The following is a 17442-nucleotide window of genomic DNA, read 5'->3' as shown; positions in this document are numbered from 1 at the left end:
CAGGTGGGTGTCCTACCTCCCTGCCAACTAGACTACTCAGGTGGGTGTCCTCACTCCCTACCATCTAGACTACTCAGGTGGGTGTCCTACCTCCCTGCCAACTAGACTACTCAGGTGGGTGTCCTACCTCCCTGCCAACTAGACTACTCAGGTGGGTGTCCTCACTCCCTACCATCTAGACTACTCAGGTGGGGTGTCCTACCTCCCTGCCAACTAGACTACTCAGGTGGGGGTGTCCTGACTCCCTGCCAACTAGACTACTCAGGTGGGTGTCCTGACTCCCTACCAACTAGACTACTCAGGTGGGTGTCCTGACTCCCTACCATCTAGACTACTCAGGGGTGTCCTGACTCCCTACCAACTAGACTACTCAGGTGGGTGTCCTGACTCCCTACCATCTAGACTACTCAGGTGGGTGTCCTACCTCCCTGCCAACTAGACTACTCAGGTGGGTGTCCTGACTCCCTACCATCTAGACTACTCAGGTGGGTGTCCTACCTCCCTGCCAACTAGACTACTCAGGTGGGTGTCCTGACTCCCTACCATCTAGACTACTCAGGTGGGTGTCCTACAGGACACCCACCTGAGTAGTCTAGTTGGCAGGGAGGTAGGACACCCACCTGAGTAGTCTAGTTGGCAGGGAGGTAGGACACCCACCTCAGTAGTCTAGAGTTCTGGAAGAAGTCCTCTTCGTAGTCTTTGATGGAGTCAATGCTTTCCCCGGCACTGCCTAAAGAAGAGGGGACAATGAATCACTGATGTGAATCTAAGGCCTGACCACGGGACTAGTATTACTATAGAACTTTGGTTATGTAATTATTACCCCAGCATGTCCGTTATTCCAGAGAACCATTCACACAGGAAAAGGCTTTCCAAACTGCCCCCTGTAATTCCTTTTTTAATTGATATATATTTTCTTATAATGGAAGCCTGGAGGATTTTATTCTAGGCGTGAAGAGATCTCAACAGGTCTAGACAATAATAAGCAAGACTGATAACTCGTGCTTGGCTGCCAAATGTGTAGGTGTCCCAATAATATTGAAACTGTCTGTCCTAATGAAAATGGCCCCTGTCCTGTTATTTTGAGCTGCTGGACAGAGCACCTGCACTTGAGATGTGTTTATAGATGAGAAAGTGAACTTTTTCAATTTCCAAAAAGTTTAGCTTAGAGGGACAAATCGGGGATGCCCTGCGATCTACTGCCTATATTTACAGCCAGAGTTTCATTAAAATAGGCCTAGGGACGATAGCAGATTGAATTAAACTGACTAATTTGGCCATGTTCAACTTCTATTCATTGGCACAAAAAAAAGCCTCTAAACAAAAGTATTCACTGTGAAAGTTGATAAATTTAGGTTATTCATATGAAATACTATATATGCACAGCACTTCTTGCTCAAACAGCGCAGCACCTGTTACGCACGTGACTCGTATTGTCAGAGGACTTTGGAGTTTGCCAAAAAACTGTAGGTTATTCTGGCTGGAATTGTTACTCTCCTGCCATGTAAAAAGTATTGACACGGCAGATACGGACATGACAAAAAAGACAGATGTGGTGTTTGCACATAATTACATCACCAGACCTCCACCAGTATATAGTGCAGATAAAGTGGGCCAGAGTACATCTCCTTGCTTTATACAGGAAGGCAGGGAATCATCAACTAGATTCAGCCACGGGCCAATGTTTTCTGGAGCAGATGGTCGGGGGGGGAACATAATAACAAATCATTTGTAGACTGTAAATTGACCGCAAGAAGCCTAACATATATAATACCTGACTAAAGCATAATCATTTCCACCCTTGCTGGCTTGCTTACATTTGTATATGATCACGTGTCYTYTACTACTCGTGGAAACACTTGTGAAGAAATTTTCCAAACAAAAATCACTTGGAGCCAATTACATCGTGTTATTACATTTTATGTCCAACAATGAAAATAGTAATTTTTTTTTTTGGGGGGGGGGCAAATAAAACCACTCGCCGGCAAAATTCTGCCCCCGGGCCGCCAGTTGGGGAACCCTGCCGTAACAGCCAGTCTTGAGGTCATTGACCTAAACACAAGCAACTAGAGCCGGATAAAGAGTTCTGATGACATCATAGAATCTTACATTTTAATTGGTCTAAAAAGCAAGATGGCTTCTATTCACCCAATCATAAGCCTTTTGAAAATCCACTGTTCATCAGCAAGCTGACCAGACTGTTCTAGATAGTGGGAGAGCCTGTTATTTAGAAAGCAAGAATACAGTGGTAATGAGACTTATCCAGCTATAGTTCAATGGGATTTCAGGGTCCTATTTGGAGGATTTGRGGATAGGCTTGATTATTGATTTGTACCATACAGATGTATTAATGCCATTAAATAAATAAAAATGTAAAATCCTGCAAGAGTTCAAATAGTATTTGGAACAATTTAGATGACTTCAAAACTTCCTTTGAAAAATCATTAATAGGTTTAGGTAGGTTTCTTTGGTTTAGCACACTCAACCACCTTCCTGACCTCTAGGGTAACGCTGGCATTCAGATACTGGATAGGGGAGTACGACTCCCTCTGCATTCAGATACTGGTTAGGGTTAGGGAGTACGACTCCCTCTTGCATTCAGATACTGGATAGGGGAGTAGACCTCCTCTGCATTCAGATTACGGTTAGGAGAGTAGGACTTCCCTCTGCATCAGATACCGGTAGGGAGTACGACTCCCTCTGTATTCAGATACCGGTTAGGGAGTAGACTCCCTCTGCATTCAGATACTGGTTAGGGAGTACGACTCCCTCTGCATTCAGATACTGTTAGGGAGTAGACTCCCTCTGCATTCAGATACTGGTTAGGGTGAGCACGACTCCCTCTGCATTCAGATACTGGTAGGGAGTACGACTCCCTCTGCATTCAGATACTGGTTAAGGAGTAGACTCCCTCTGCATTCAGATACCGGTTAGGGTAGACTCCCTCTGCATTCAGATACCGGTTAGGGAGCACGACTCCCTCTGCATTCAATACCGGTTAGGGAGACGACTCCTCTGCATTCAGATACTGGTTAGGGGAGACGACTGCCTTTGCAGTCCTCTTCCAACTCATCTTGACAGAACATGTTTATTTTAAAATCATCATCAAACATAGAAAATTGTCCATTTCCATAAAACAATAATCAGTTTGATAGTGAAGTTCTCMATTTTCCAATGCAATTTACATGGGAATTTGCTTARCCTTTTTGGGGCCCAACTTGTTTCTCACTCCAAAACTGTTGTGTGTTGTTGGTCTGTAGCTGCTCCAGTTGTAATGCCTTTCCACAACTAAATCTATGCTTTATAGACCGTAAYCTTTTATCAAATGTATGTTGCCATGCTTCATTTCTTAGCTCTTCCTTCAGCTTTTAATTTCCTATACACTTTAGAACCYGTTTTTCCCCCCAGACAACCTCATCTGTGACCATAATGCATCTAGTTCCTTATTCCAGACGGGTTTACCCACTTTTGGGCCTTTATTTTTTCTGGAATTGTTTACAGATTTCCCCTACACACAGTCATTCAACTCACTATATAGTACATCCCAGAATCTGTCATACCAGGAGCCAATGCCATCTTGAGTTTTCTGGTGTACTTCAATAAGCTGCAGCAGAGCATTTTTACAACCCATCTTGGATAAAAGGAAATGATCGGGTAGGTTTCTGGGTCTTCGCTTGATACATACCCTAGTCTGGCCTTCAGATATACCATCAAACATTCTGACAAGATGGAACCCCAGAGTGGTCTGGTATTCTACATCGATCCACAATTAAAGAGTCGCAGTCAACTCCCATACTTTCTGCCAACTCATTAGGAGTAAAGACATTCAACTCCAAATGTGTATTTAAACAGTCATGGGGGGAATGATGTACTAAACTGCTTTCCCTTCTGAGGAGATTGATGTGAAATGATCTTTCTCAGGGGATATTGTTCCATTTAGAATACAGCATTTTGAATCCTTTAAAAACTCCASTAGTTTCACCATGCTTATTTAACACAGTGTCTAAGTTGGCCCTGGGTGTAGCATTATCAACATCATTAAGACTCTCTTCCAAACCAGTAAATAGGACTATTTCAATCTCCAAAAGGAGATAAATAGCATCAACCTCAGAAAAAAATACACATTTGAGCCAGCAGGTGGCTAAAGAATGAATGAGAATCAAGTCCCCATGTAGGGGAGCCCTCAGAAGGCAAATAACAGGAGAAAATATTAAAACAATATTCAGATACTTGAAGCTCAAATCTCAGTCCCATTATGCCATCTACTCATTTGTCATTCACATTTACTTTATAAGATTCAAGCATCTTGTTTCTAACCTGGACCAGACACTTTAGGCTCCCTCTTACATGGGTTTTCCTCTTATGTCCAAACCAAGAAAACCCCTCCATTTCAATTGAATGCTAACCCGTTAAATGTGTCTCATTCAGGGATATAATGTCAGGATTCAGTGAAAGTCAAATCAATTGTCTTAGCTCACAGTTCAARGCTGTCCCACCATTAACGTTCCTGTGACCATTAATAATGGTTCCAGTGAACCAGAATAAACTGGTAACCATTAATAATGGTTCCAGTGAACCAGAATAAACTGGTAACCATTAATGTTCCAGTGAACCAGAATAAACTGGTAACCATTAATGTTCCAGTGAACCATTATAAACTGGTAACCATTAAGGTTCCAGTGAACCAGAGTAAACTGGTAACCATTAACGTTCCACTGAACTAGAATAAACTGGTCTGCACTTAATGGCTGGGCAGTTAGTCTCAGTCCTCCGGTTCTCCCGGACCCTACTGCCAGCATCAGGTCCAGATAAAAGATGTTGCATCACTCGACAACTCCCAGTGATGTAGAAGTTCTTCCTGGTTGGGATCTCAGATCAATGAGTCGTTCCGTGTRAGACTTTGGGGATCCTTGAACCTTAAGTAACTCTTCAGCTTTTGTTTCTGCCAAAGGACAGCCACTTTCTCCTGGACAAAGCGTAGTTCCAGCTTGATCACGCCGGCCCCGGCCCCTTGCCCGCATCCGCTCTGCAACTACTAGCTCCGGGGTCACACTGGATCAGAAGTACCCTCGCTCTCTCCATCACATCCTCTCCCTCTTTAAACGGTCGGCCTGCTAGAATGATGGACGCCTCAGAGTTGAATTTAGTGGGTGGGTTTGCGCTGGGCATTTTGGCTTCCACATTGCCTCTTCTCGCTAGGTGCCTTATATCCAAGTCTAAGTTCTCCTGGAATTCTTTGGCTTTTCTTTCATTCTCTCTCTTAAGTTCGTCTCTGTTTACATAGATAATTTTTTTAGGGTCACTTGCAGACTGTCAACGTCACTGTTCAGCTGTTTCGTGAAGCTTAAACAATATACGGTCTATTTGTTGTTAAATCAGCTTCGGCTGATGCTATAAGCCAGAGTCAGATTCTTTCTTGTCTTCCCCCTGGTACTCCTTGCGTATTTCTAAATCATGTTGTTAACGATGTTGACCTTCAACAGTTGCTTTGGTTGTAGAGTATTTTTTTTAAAGCGATACATACTCAAATTACAAACCTTTTTGTTAAAATGTTTGACATCGATACACAACACACTCATTTTCAACGCCAGCCATGCATTCTCTCGTAGGCTACACACGTAACTCAAATCTTTACTTTTCTAAGGAAGCATAAAAACAACAGAACATGTTGAAGTGAACAGTCCTGTCTTTTTAGATGCTTCCTTAGAAAAGTATAGATTTGAGTTACATGTGTAGCCTAATTAAATTGGAAATAAGATCTGATGGGTAAGACTCGAAAGGGGAATGCATCTTACCTTTCCCGGTCACCACAGCAAAGTAACCCAAGGCTTTCATAGGGAACAACTTTCCTTCAACAATCTGTTGAATCTGTAGGGAGAAAAACACATGAATAAAATCCCAGATGAGAAGGCTTTAGATTTCATTCAGTCTGTACCTCGTGACTGTTTGAGAGTACCATTCAGCTTTTACAACTAATGAAAGGCTACCCCTTTGTGGCTAAGGAGGCATATAATAGTTCTCAGACCATTTTAACTTGTCAAATGTATATTGTCCATGCTCATTGGGAGTACCTTGACCACTGTTGTCATTTGCGCTTCCCGTTGMAAAACGTCTTGAACATGTGTGTGATGCATGTGTCGTGCGGGTGTGTGAGTTTATATCTCACCCGGTTAGGGCTGGCCAGRTTCTTCTCTGCTAGGTCTACTTTGGTCAGGACAAAGATGGTCCTCTTCCCATGCGGGTCCATCTGACTGACCAGGTCTGTGACGATGCTGCGCTCCGCATCCACTGACCCATCTGAGGACCAGAGAGATGAAGGATGAGAAAACAGCAGGTCAGGTAGAGGAGAGAAGAAGAGACAAGAGGAGACTGAAGCGGAGAAGAGGAGACCGAAACAGAAGAGAAAAGAACAGAGGATCAAAGTGGAGGCGAGAGAGTAAAGAGGGGGAGGAGCTCCAGGATGTTCTGTTTGGTCAGAGGAAGGTGACTCCAGTGTTGACTCACCCTGGATACAGAGGATGATGGCRTTGGGGTTCTGCATGTAGTTCTTACTGATGCCGAAGATGGTCTCCTTGGTGTCTGTTGCCATGCCTGCAGTCACAGTCTGAGAGGAACACACACCATCACTGCTCCTACCACTGTACGGTCACTGTTTTCATACACGCGTGTGTGTGTTTCTGCATGCACGTGAGTGAAGTACTCACACTGATGACTCCTGGTAGGTCTACAAGCACCATCCTCTGGATACCTGGTCCTTTGACACTCAGAGAGATCGTCTGTCACACAGGAAAAAGGAAAAACATTTAGCACTAAAAACAGTCAGGGATCGACACAGAGCTGGTATAACGCTGAGTACTAGTGAGCTTTCATTATATAGCTGGCAGAGACCCAAATAGAGCCCTATTCCCTAGTCTAGTGCACTCCTTTTGACCACTCCTTTTGMMCAGAGCCCTACTATTATATCAAAAGTAGTACACTATATAGGGGGCTCCTAAGTGGTGCAGAGGTCTAAGGCAYGGCATCTCACTGCTAGAGGCGTCACTACAGRCCCTGGTTCGAATCCAGGCTGTATCACAACCAGCCGTGATTGGGAGTCCCATAGGGYGGTGCACAATTGGCCCAGCGTCRTCCGGGTTTGGCCGGTGTAGGCCGTCATTGTAAATAAGAACTTGTTCTAAGCTGACTTGCCTAGTTAAATAAAGGTGACATAAATCAAATAGGCTACAGGGTGCCATTAGGGACGCAGGCAGAAGGCAGAAGATGTGGAGCAATAGGGAGTTCTGTCCTCACCTCAGGGCTGACTGTCTGTCCCTCCTTGACACTCTTCCTCATCCTCAGCTCGATCTCATGTCTCAGGGCAGCCAGCTGCAGGGAGGAGAGAATCAGTGGTTCACCATATGAATGAACCAATCAACAAGTGAAGCGGTGTGAATGAACCCCAATGAAAGGATGATTCCATGGTGGGAGAGAGAACGCCTCACTCTTCTATGCTGGGTTAAACTTACGTCCTCCTCTTTTCCCAGGTCAAACTCTCGACTGCTGTCCTTGAACATGGCCACGTGGTGAGGTCCCTCGCTCAGCGTCACCTAGTAGAGGAGGAGACAGAAGCAGGTGGCAAAATGTAATAAAAAAAAAAACATTAAAAGTCCCCAGTCCAAAAGCACAATGCTAGTAATGCTGCCCATCCAGCCAGACCACACAGGCCTCATTCCACCACTCAAACTGTGGACTACAACGTCCCATATGAAACAGTGCAGACAAACAGAAGAAATCCACCAAGGCAGAGCCACAGTAGTAAGACAAGTCTGGACAAACAACAAAGCAGTCATCCCACCACTTAATAAGTTATATTCTTCAAGAATAATGGCTACATATCAAATCCAAAAATGGATGTACCAAATCCCAGATTGCCCCTTTAAAATAAGAACATAAATTGGGTCGGCAGGTAGCCTAAGAGCGTTGGGTCAGTAACCCGAAATGTCACTGGTTCAAATCCTCGATCAGACTGGGGGAAATATCTGTCTATGCTCTTGAGCAAGGCACTTCACCCTAATTGCTCATGTAAATCGCTCTGGATAAGAGCGTCTGCTAAATGACTAAATTGTAAAAAGAAATATATATATAAATCAACACTTCTGTGTCAAATGTATGTAGTTCWGTCCTTGAGCTGTTCTTGTCTATTAATGTTCTGTATTGTCATGTTTCATGTTTTGTGTGGACCCCAGGAAGAGTAGCTGTTGCTTTTGCAACAGCTAATGGGGATCCTAATAAAATACCAAATACCAAAGTTAAAATGCTGGCTTCTATACATCTTTGATATCTTTACAGCTACAGTGGAGGAAGGTAGGTGTCTTGAGGGGCTGAGGTAGTCTAGTAAATGAGTTCCTATACCTTGACAGGAGAGCGGGTCATCATTTCTCCAGAGCCCCGGGGGAAGATCCTAGCCTGGGCGATCATCTCCAACACACTGGTCTTCCCTGCACTCTGGTCTCCCACCACCACCACCTATAGTAGAGGAGAGAGGAGAGAGAGAGAGAGAGAGGAGGGAGAGAGAGAGAGAGGAGGGAGAGAGAGAGAAGAGGGAGAGAGAGAGAAGAGGGAGAGAGAGAGAAGAGGGAGAGAGAGAGAAGAGGGAGAGAAAGAGAGGAGGGAGAGAGAGAGGAGGGAGAGAGAGAGAGGAGGGAGAGAGAGAGAGGAGGGAGAGAGAGAGAGGAGGGAGAGAGAGAGAGAGGACAGATGGATGGGGTGGTAGAGGGGAGGGATTAGATGACATAGGTGTGATAGATAGCAGAGACCTACCATTTTACAACAATGCCTTTCCAACAGGAAACAATGTATTTCTGGCAGTACAGTATACAGTACACTCAAGAAAGGGTTCACAATAACGTCACCATAATTTGATTGCATTTCCAGAAAGCCATGAGCCACTTGTTGTTCCTTACCCTGGGTAGATGGTCCTGGGTGTTGTAGTTAGAGTCGAAGTCTGAGAGGATGTCCAGGACCTCAGAGTACATGTCAATTAGAGACTTCTGTAGAAGGAACACAGATGGAAGAACACTTAAGAGCAATGCCTGATGGGAGAATTAGTATATTTACTGCAGAGACTATAAAATAATGATGAACTTTTACTCACATGCACAACCCTGGTGTGTACGTGTGTCTTTGTGTGTACGTGTGTGTGTACGTGTGTGCGTACGCGTGTGTGTACGTGTGTGTGTACGTGTGTGCGCGTATGTGTGTGTACATGTGTGTGCGTGACTCACACTCACCTTGACTTTCCTCTGGTGGATGCCCTTCTCATCTTTCTGCAGCACCACTTTCCTCAGCTCCTTGTTCTCCTTCTCCAGTCTCTCCAGCATGCGCTGGTACTTCATCTGAGGACAACAGAGAGAAAGAAGACTTCATCTTTAACAACAAATTATCTCTTTAATTCAGTCCATTTATCAAAGTAAAACGGATGTTTTTTAACCTGACTTTACAACGTCAATGTGGTATAATATGAGGAATCTACTGGAGGAAAGAGATGGACCAGTCGGTTCCTTCACCAAATTAAACTGGMTCTTTACTGTGTAAATGTTGTAAGATACTTGGACATGGAAGGGTACGGACCATATTGTGCTGTACCTGAGTTCGGAGCAGTTCCTCTTGAAGCTGGTCCACCTTCTCCTTATCTGAAGACTAGAGACACACAGATCAGTCACAGAGCGAGCAGGTTTATTAAACCTCGCTCTCACAAGTCTGGGACATWGTGATCCAGTCCAAACCCGCTGAGRCAACTAGCATCATGACAGACAGCCAACGTGCACATTACAGAGATCAGCGGGCACCACAGTGGAGGAAAGACAACGCAACAAAAGGGGGAAAACTGATTCCATTACAGGTTGTAGTCATTTGTTTGGTGTTAATCTGTATTACAGTGCAAAAATCACACAGGCACAAGTCAAATCCAACCCTGGAAAAGACAGCTGAATTATTGCAATCATCAATCAAAGAGATCATTMTAAAGATTATTACTCCATGATGATTCACATTAACAGTTCCACACCTGCACTGCATTATTGAGAGAAAGAGATCACAAACCAGACAGATGGAGACCGAGCACAAATGACTGGATGGATAGGGACGGCAAGGAGGGACAGGAGATTAATAACCCCACACATACAGTACCAGTCAACAGTTTTAGGACACCTACTCATTCAATGGTTCTACATTGTGAATAATAGTGAAGACATCAAAACTATGAAATAACACAGAATCATGTGTTAAACCAAAATATATATTTTAATATTCTGTATTCTTCAAAGCAGCCACCCTTTGCCATGATGACAGCTTTGCACACTCTTGGAATTCCTCAACCAGCTTCACCTGGAATGTTTTTTTTTTTAAGGAGTTCCCACTATGCTGAGCACTTTTTGGCTGCTTTTCCTTCACTTTGCGGTCCAACTCATCCAAACCATCTCAATTGGGTTGAGATCAGGTGATTGTGAGGCCAGTCATCTGATGCAGCATTCCATCTCTCCTTCTTGGTCAAATAGCCCTTACACAGCCTGGAGGTGTGTTGGGGCATTGTCCTGTTGAAAAACCATTGATAGTCCAGCCATGCTGGTTAAGTGTGCCTTGTATTCTAATTAAATCACTGACAGTGTCACCAGCAATGCACCCCCACACCTTCTCCTCCATGCTTCACGGTGGGAACCACACATGCGGAGATCATCCGTTTACCTATTCTGCGTCTCACAAAGACAGCGGTTTGAACCAAAATCTCAAATATGGACTCATCAGACCAAAGTACAGATTTCCACAGGTCTAATGTCCATTGCTCGTGTTTCTTGGCACAAGCAAGTCTCTTCTTATTATTGGTGTCCTTTAGTAGTGGTTTCTTTACAGCAATTCGACCATGAAGGCCTGATTCACGCAGTCTCCTCTGAACAGTTGATGTGTGTCTGTTACTTGAACTCTGTGAAGCATTGATTTGGGCTGCAATCTGAGGTGCAGTTATTGCACTTATCCTCTGCAACAGAGGTAACTCTGGGTCTTCCTTTCCTGTGGCGGTCCTCATGAGAGCCAGTTTCATCATAACGCTTGATGGTTTTTGCGACTGCACTTGAAGAAACTTTCAAAGTTCTTAACATTTTCCGGATTGACTGACTTTCATGTCTTAAAGTATTGATGGACGTCATTTCTCTAAGCTTATTTGAGCTGTTCTTGCCATAATATGGACTTGGTCTTTTAACAAATAGGGCTATCTTCTGTATACCCCCTACCTTGTCACAACACAACTGATTGGCTCAAACACATTAACTTCTTGCAACTATAGGGGGTGCTGTTCTGCATACATATTTTGTCTCCAAATTAAACTGCCTCGTGCTAAATTCTTGATCGTACAATATGCATATTATTGTTATTATTGGATAGAAAACACCTTCTAGTTTCTATAGAAGTTGGAATTTTGTCTCTGAGTGGTACAGAACAATTCTACAGCACTTTTCATGACAGGTTCAGATTTCAGAAATTTTTACCTCTGATCTGGGGTCTGTTTTTAAGGCGACAGTGAATGCTATGAAGAAACCGACACTGCCTACGTCTTCCTCTGGGTGTCTGTACGTCATCACGTTTTCAATGAAATCGATGGGACATTCACAGCCATTATAAAAGACCAAAATGTACAGAGACCCCCCTTTCTCATCGTGCGCCTGAAGCGTGAAGGACATCGGACCTGCCTCGTTCCAAATCGTTTTCTAACCAGCAATATTTCTCCGGTCATGTTTCATCGTGTTATATTGTTAAAAACATCATAATGTAGTTAATTTGAACCGTTTTATAGCAATTTATATCCGTTTAGTGCGATTTTGAGGAATTTCTTTGTTGTGCACTCTGAAAGTTTGGACACGTTTTAGGGTGTCGGTCGTTGGTGGTGGACATTTCGAAGGACGAGGACATCTATCGACCAAAAGACGTTTATAACATAGAAAGGATACATTGCCCAAGATCTGATGGAAGAACAGCTCAAAGTAAGCAATATTTAATATGATAAATCGTGTTTCTGTCGAAATATTTTAAACGCATATTTCGCCATTTTGTTTGGTATAGCTTCACTTGGCCAACCCTGTATTGAAAAGTAAGGATAATTTTAAAATGTAAATCAGCGGTTGCATTAAGAACTAATTTGTCTTTCGATTGCTGTCAACCCTGTATTTTTAGTCAAGTATATGATTAGCTTTCAATTAAACTAGATCACTCTGATAGATGAACGTCAGACATATTGAGGCTTGATTTCCTAGTATTTTTATTGTGTAACCACGGTTTTGTATGGCTAAATATGCACCTTTCGAACAAACTGTAATGTATATTGTAAAATGATGTTACAGGAGTGTCATCGGAAGAATTCTGAGAAGGTTAGTGAAAAAATTAATATATTTTTGGCTGATACGTTATAGCGCTCTTTGGCTGGAATCGATGCTCTGGTAACGTTTGCACATGTGGTATGCTAACTTATCGATTTATTGTGTTTTCGCTGAAAAACGCTTAGAAAATCTGAAATATGGTCTGAAATCACAAGAACTGGGTCTTTCCATTGCTATGCTTTGTCTATTTTTATGAAATGTTTTATGATGAGTAAATTGGTCATACACGTTGCTCTATCTAGTAATTCTAGTCGATTTGTGATGGTGGGTGCAATTGTAAACTGTGATTTCTACCTGAAATATGCACTTTTTTCTAACAAAAACTATCCTATACCATGAATATGTTATCAGACTGTCATCTGAAGAGGTTTTTTCTTGGTTAGTGGATATCAATATCTTAGTTGAGCCGAATTGGTGATAGCATCTGAAGAGTAAGAAACTGATGGAGTTAGAATAGTGGTGTATTTTGCTAACGTGTTTAGCTAATAGATTTACATATTTTGTCTCCCTGTAAAACATTTTAAAATCTGAAATGGTGGCTTTATTCACAAGATCTGTATCTTTCATCTGGTGGTCTTGGACTTGTGATTTAATGATATTTAGATGCTACTATCTACTTGTGAAGCTATGCTAGCTATGCTAATCAGTGTGTGGGGGGGTGGGGGGTGCTCCCGGACCCGGGGTAGAGGCTCGTTAGAGGTTAAGAAGGAAAGAAATTCCACAAATTAACTTTTCACAAGGCTCACCTGTTAATGGAAATGCATTCCAGGTGATTACCTCATGAAGCTGGTTGAGAGAATGCCAAGAGTCTGCAAATCTGTCATCAAGGCAAAGGGTGGCTATTTGAAGAATCTCAAAAATGAAGTATATTTTGTTTAACACTTTTTCGGTTACTACATAATTCATATGTGTTATTTCATAGTTTTGATGTCTTCACTATTATTCTACAATGTAGAAAATAGTACAAATAATAGAAAAACCCTGGAATGAGTAGGTGTGTCCAAACTTTTGACTGGTACTGTACATACGGTACACACAGACGAAAGACAGGGACTGCAGCTAAGGTGATTGTGCTAACTACTTGCAAAGCCGTGATAACAGCCTACAGCATTCTGATTACGGAACTAAGAAAGATCTAGTATTGATTCCTATACTTAGATCAGATTAGATCAGGATCGGGACAGGACTAGATTAGGACTAGATCAGGACAGGACTAGATCAGGATCAGGACTAGATCATGAATATAGGAATCAATTACTAGATCTTTCTTAGTTCCGTAATCAGAATGCTGTAGGCTGTTATCACGGCTTTGCAAGTAGTTAGCACAATCACCTTAGCTGCAGTCCCTGTCTTCGTCTGTGTGTACCGTATGTACAGTACCAGTCAAAAGTTTGGACACACCTACTCATTCCAGGGTTTTTCTTTATTTGTACTATTTTCTACATTGTAGATAATAGTGAAGACATCAAACTATGAAATATCACATATGGAATCATGTAGTTACCAAAAAAGTGTTAAACAATCCAAAATATATTTTATATTTGAGATTCTTCAAAGTAGCCACCCTTTGCCTTGATGACAGCTTTGCACACTCTTGGCATTCTCTCAACCAGCTTCATGAGGTAGTCACCTGGAATGCATTTCAATTAACAGGTGTACTTGTTAAAGTTAATTTGTGGATTTCTTTCCTTCTTAATGCGTTTGAGCCAATCAGTTGTGTTGTGACAAGGTATATGTGGTATACAGAAGATAGACCTATTGGGTAAAAGACCAGTCCATATTATGGCAAGAACAGCTCAAATAAGCTTAGAGAAACGACGATCATTACTTTAAGACATGGTCAGTCAATCCTGAAAATGTCAAGAACTTTGAAAGTTTCTTCAAGTGCAGTCACAAAAACCATCAAGCGCTATGATGAAACTGGCTCTCATGAGGACCGCCACAGGAAAGGAAGACCCAGAGTTACCTCTTGTTGCAGAGGATAAGTGCAATAAACTGCACCTCAGATTGCAGCCCAAACATAATGCTTCACAGAGTTCAAGTAACAGACACACATCAACATCAACTGTTCAGAGGAGACTGTGTGAATTCAGGCCTTCATGGTCGAATTGCGTGTAAAGAAACCACCACTAAAGGACACAATAATAAGAAGAGACTTGCTTGGGCCAAGAAACACGAGCAATGGACATTAGAACCTGTGGAAATCTGTACTTTGGTCTGATGAGTCCTATTTTTAGATTTGTTCAAACCGCTGTCTTTGTGAGACGCAGAATAGGTGAACGGATGATCTTCCGCATGTGTGGTTCCCACCGTGAAGCATGGAGGAGAAGGTGTGGGGGTGCATTGCTGGTGACACTGTTAGTGATTTAATTAGAATACAAGGCACACTAACCAGCATGGCTGGACTAACAATGGTTTTTCCAACAGGACAATCCCAACACACCTCCAGGCTGTGTAAGGCTATTTGACCAATAAGAGGAGATGATGGAGTGCTGCATCAGATGACCTGCCTACACAATACCTGATCTCAACCCAATTGAGATGGTTTGGGATGAGTTGGACCGCAAAGTGAAGGAAAGCAGCCAAAAAATGCTCAGCGTAGTGGGAACTCCTTTAAAAAACAAAAAAAAAACATTCCAGGTGAAGCTGGTTGAGAGAATTCCAAGAGTGTGCAAAGCTTTTCAAGGCAAAGGGTGGCTACTTTGAAGAATACAGAATATTAAATTATATATTTTGGTTACTTTTTTTTGGTACTACATGATTCTATGTGTTATTTCATAGTTTTGATGTCTTCACTATTATTCTACAATGTAGAACCCTTGAATGAGAGGTGTTCTAAAACTGTTGACTGGTACTCTGTGTGTTTTTAATCTCCTGTCCCTCCTTGCCGTCCCTATCCATCCAGTCATTTGTGCTCGGTCTCCATCTGTCTGGTTTGTGATCTCTTTCTCTCAATAATGCAGTGCAGGTGTGGAACTGTTAATGTGAATCATCATGGAGTAATAATCTTTAGAATGATCTCTTTGATTGATGATTGCAATAATTCAGCTGTCTTTCAGGGTTGGATTTGACTTGTGCCTGTTGATTTTTGCACTGTAATACAGATTAACCACAAACAAATGACTACAACCTGTAATGGAAATCAGTTTTCCCCCTTTTTGTTGCTTGTCTTTCCTCCACTGTGGTGCCGCGATCTCTGTATGCACGTTGGCTGTCTGTCATGATGCTAGTTGTCTCAGCGGGTTTGGACTGGATCACAATGTCCCAGACTTGTGAGAGCGAAGGTTTAATAAAACCTGCTCGCTCTGTGACTGATCTTGTCTGTGCTCTAGTCTTTCAGACAAGGAAGAAGGTGACCAGCTTTCAAGAGGAACTGCTCCGAACTCAGGTACAGCACAATATGTCCGTACCCTTCCATGTCAAGTATCTTACAACATTACACAGTAAAGAGCCAGTTTAATTGGTGAGGAACCGACTGGTCCATCTCTTCTCCAGTAGATTCCTCATATTAACACACATTGACGTTGTAAAGTCAGTTAAAAAAACATCCGTTTACTTTGATAAATGGACTGAATTAAAGAGATAATTTTGTTGTTAAGATGAAGTCTTTCTTTCTCTCTGTTGTCTCAGATGAAGTACCAGCGCATGCTGGAGAGATGGAGATGGAGACGGAGAACAAGGAGCTGAGGAAAGTGGTGCTCGCAGAAAGATGAGAAGGGCATCCACCAGAGGAAAGTCAAGGTGAGTGTGAGTCACGCACACACAGTACACACATACGCGCACACACGTACACAAACACACGTACACACACGCGTACGCACACACGTACACACACACGTACACACAAAGACACACGTACACACCAGGGTTGTGCATGTGAGTAAAAGTTCATCATTATTTTATAGTCTCTGCAGTAAATATACTAATTCTCCCATCAAGGCATTGCTCTTAAGTGTTCTTCCATCTGTGTTCCTTCTCACAGAAGTCTCTAATTGACATGTACTCTGAGGTCCTGGACATCCTCTCAGACTTCGACTCTAACTACACACCCAGCGGACCATCTACCCAGGGTAAGGAACAACAAGTGGCTCATGGCTTTCTGGAAATGCAATCATTAATGTGACGTTATTGTGTAACCCTTTCTTGAGTGTACTGTATACTGTACTGCCAGAAATACATTGTTTCCTGTTGGAAAAGGCATTGTTTGTAAAATGGTAGGTCTCTGCTTATCTATCACACCTATGTCATCTAATCCTCCCTCTACCACCCCATCCATCTGTCCTCTCTCTCTCTCTCCCTCCTCTCTCTCTCCCCTCCTCTCTCTCTCCCCCTCTCTTTCTCTCCCTCCTCTCTCTCTCTTCCCTCTTCTCTCTTCTCCCTCTTCTCTCTCTCTCCCTCTTCTCTCTCTCTCCTCCTCTCTCTCTCTCTCCCTCCTCTCTCTCTCTCTTCTCCCTCTCTCCTTACTTAGGTGGTGGTGTGGTGAGACCAGAGTGCAGGGAAGACCAGTGTGTTGGAGTGATCGCCCAGGCTGGATCTCCCCCGGGCTCTGGGAAATGCCCGTCTTCCTAAGTATAGGAAGCTCATTTTCTAGACTACTCAGCCCCTCAAGACACCTACCTTCCTCCACTGTAGCTGTAAAGATATCAAAGATGTATAGAAGCCAGCATTTTAACTTGTTAATTGATTTTTATTAGGATCCCCATTAGCTGTTGCAAAAGCAACAGCACTCTTCCTGGGGTCCACACAAAAAATGAAACAACAATACAGAACATTAATAGACAAGAACAGCTCAAGGACAGAACTACATACATTTGACACAGAAGTGTTGATTTTATATATATTTCTTTTTTACAATTTAGTCATTAGCAGACGCTCTTATCCAGAGCGATTTAATGAGTGCAATTAGGGTAAAGTGCCTTGCTCAAGAGCATAGACAGATATTTCCCCCAGTCTGAACGAAGGATTGAACAGTGACATTTCGGGACTACGCACGCTCTTAGGCTACTGCCGATCTAATTAATTTATATGGATCTCTCTC

At 42.8% G+C, this 17442-nt stretch overlaps 1 protein-coding gene across 1 annotated transcript in view; it reads right to left on the bottom strand.

Annotated features, from left to right (window-relative positions):
- LOC111952488 (dynamin-like GTPase OPA1, mitochondrial) overlaps positions 1-17442 on the bottom strand; it is a 100041-nt gene that overhangs the window by 68705 nt on the left and 13894 nt on the right. Inside the window, 11 exon segments of the mRNA XM_070435379.1 lie at positions 658-730; positions 5796-5868; positions 6167-6297; positions 6505-6604; positions 6705-6776; positions 7291-7365; positions 7506-7586; positions 8392-8505; positions 8943-9029; positions 9270-9374; positions 9625-9678. Of these exon segments, the coding sequence (XP_070291480.1) occupies positions 658-730; positions 5796-5868; positions 6167-6297; positions 6505-6604; positions 6705-6776; positions 7291-7365; positions 7506-7586; positions 8392-8505; positions 8943-9029; positions 9270-9374; positions 9625-9678 (965 nt within the window).

This window comes from Salvelinus sp. IW2-2015, linkage group LG26 (genome assembly GCF_002910315.2).
Source record: "Salvelinus sp. IW2-2015 linkage group LG26, ASM291031v2, whole genome shotgun sequence".
Lineage (NCBI taxonomy): Eukaryota > Metazoa > Chordata > Actinopteri > Salmoniformes > Salmonidae > Salvelinus > Salvelinus sp. IW2-2015.
This window is presented reverse-complemented; position numbering and strand designations above follow the sequence as displayed.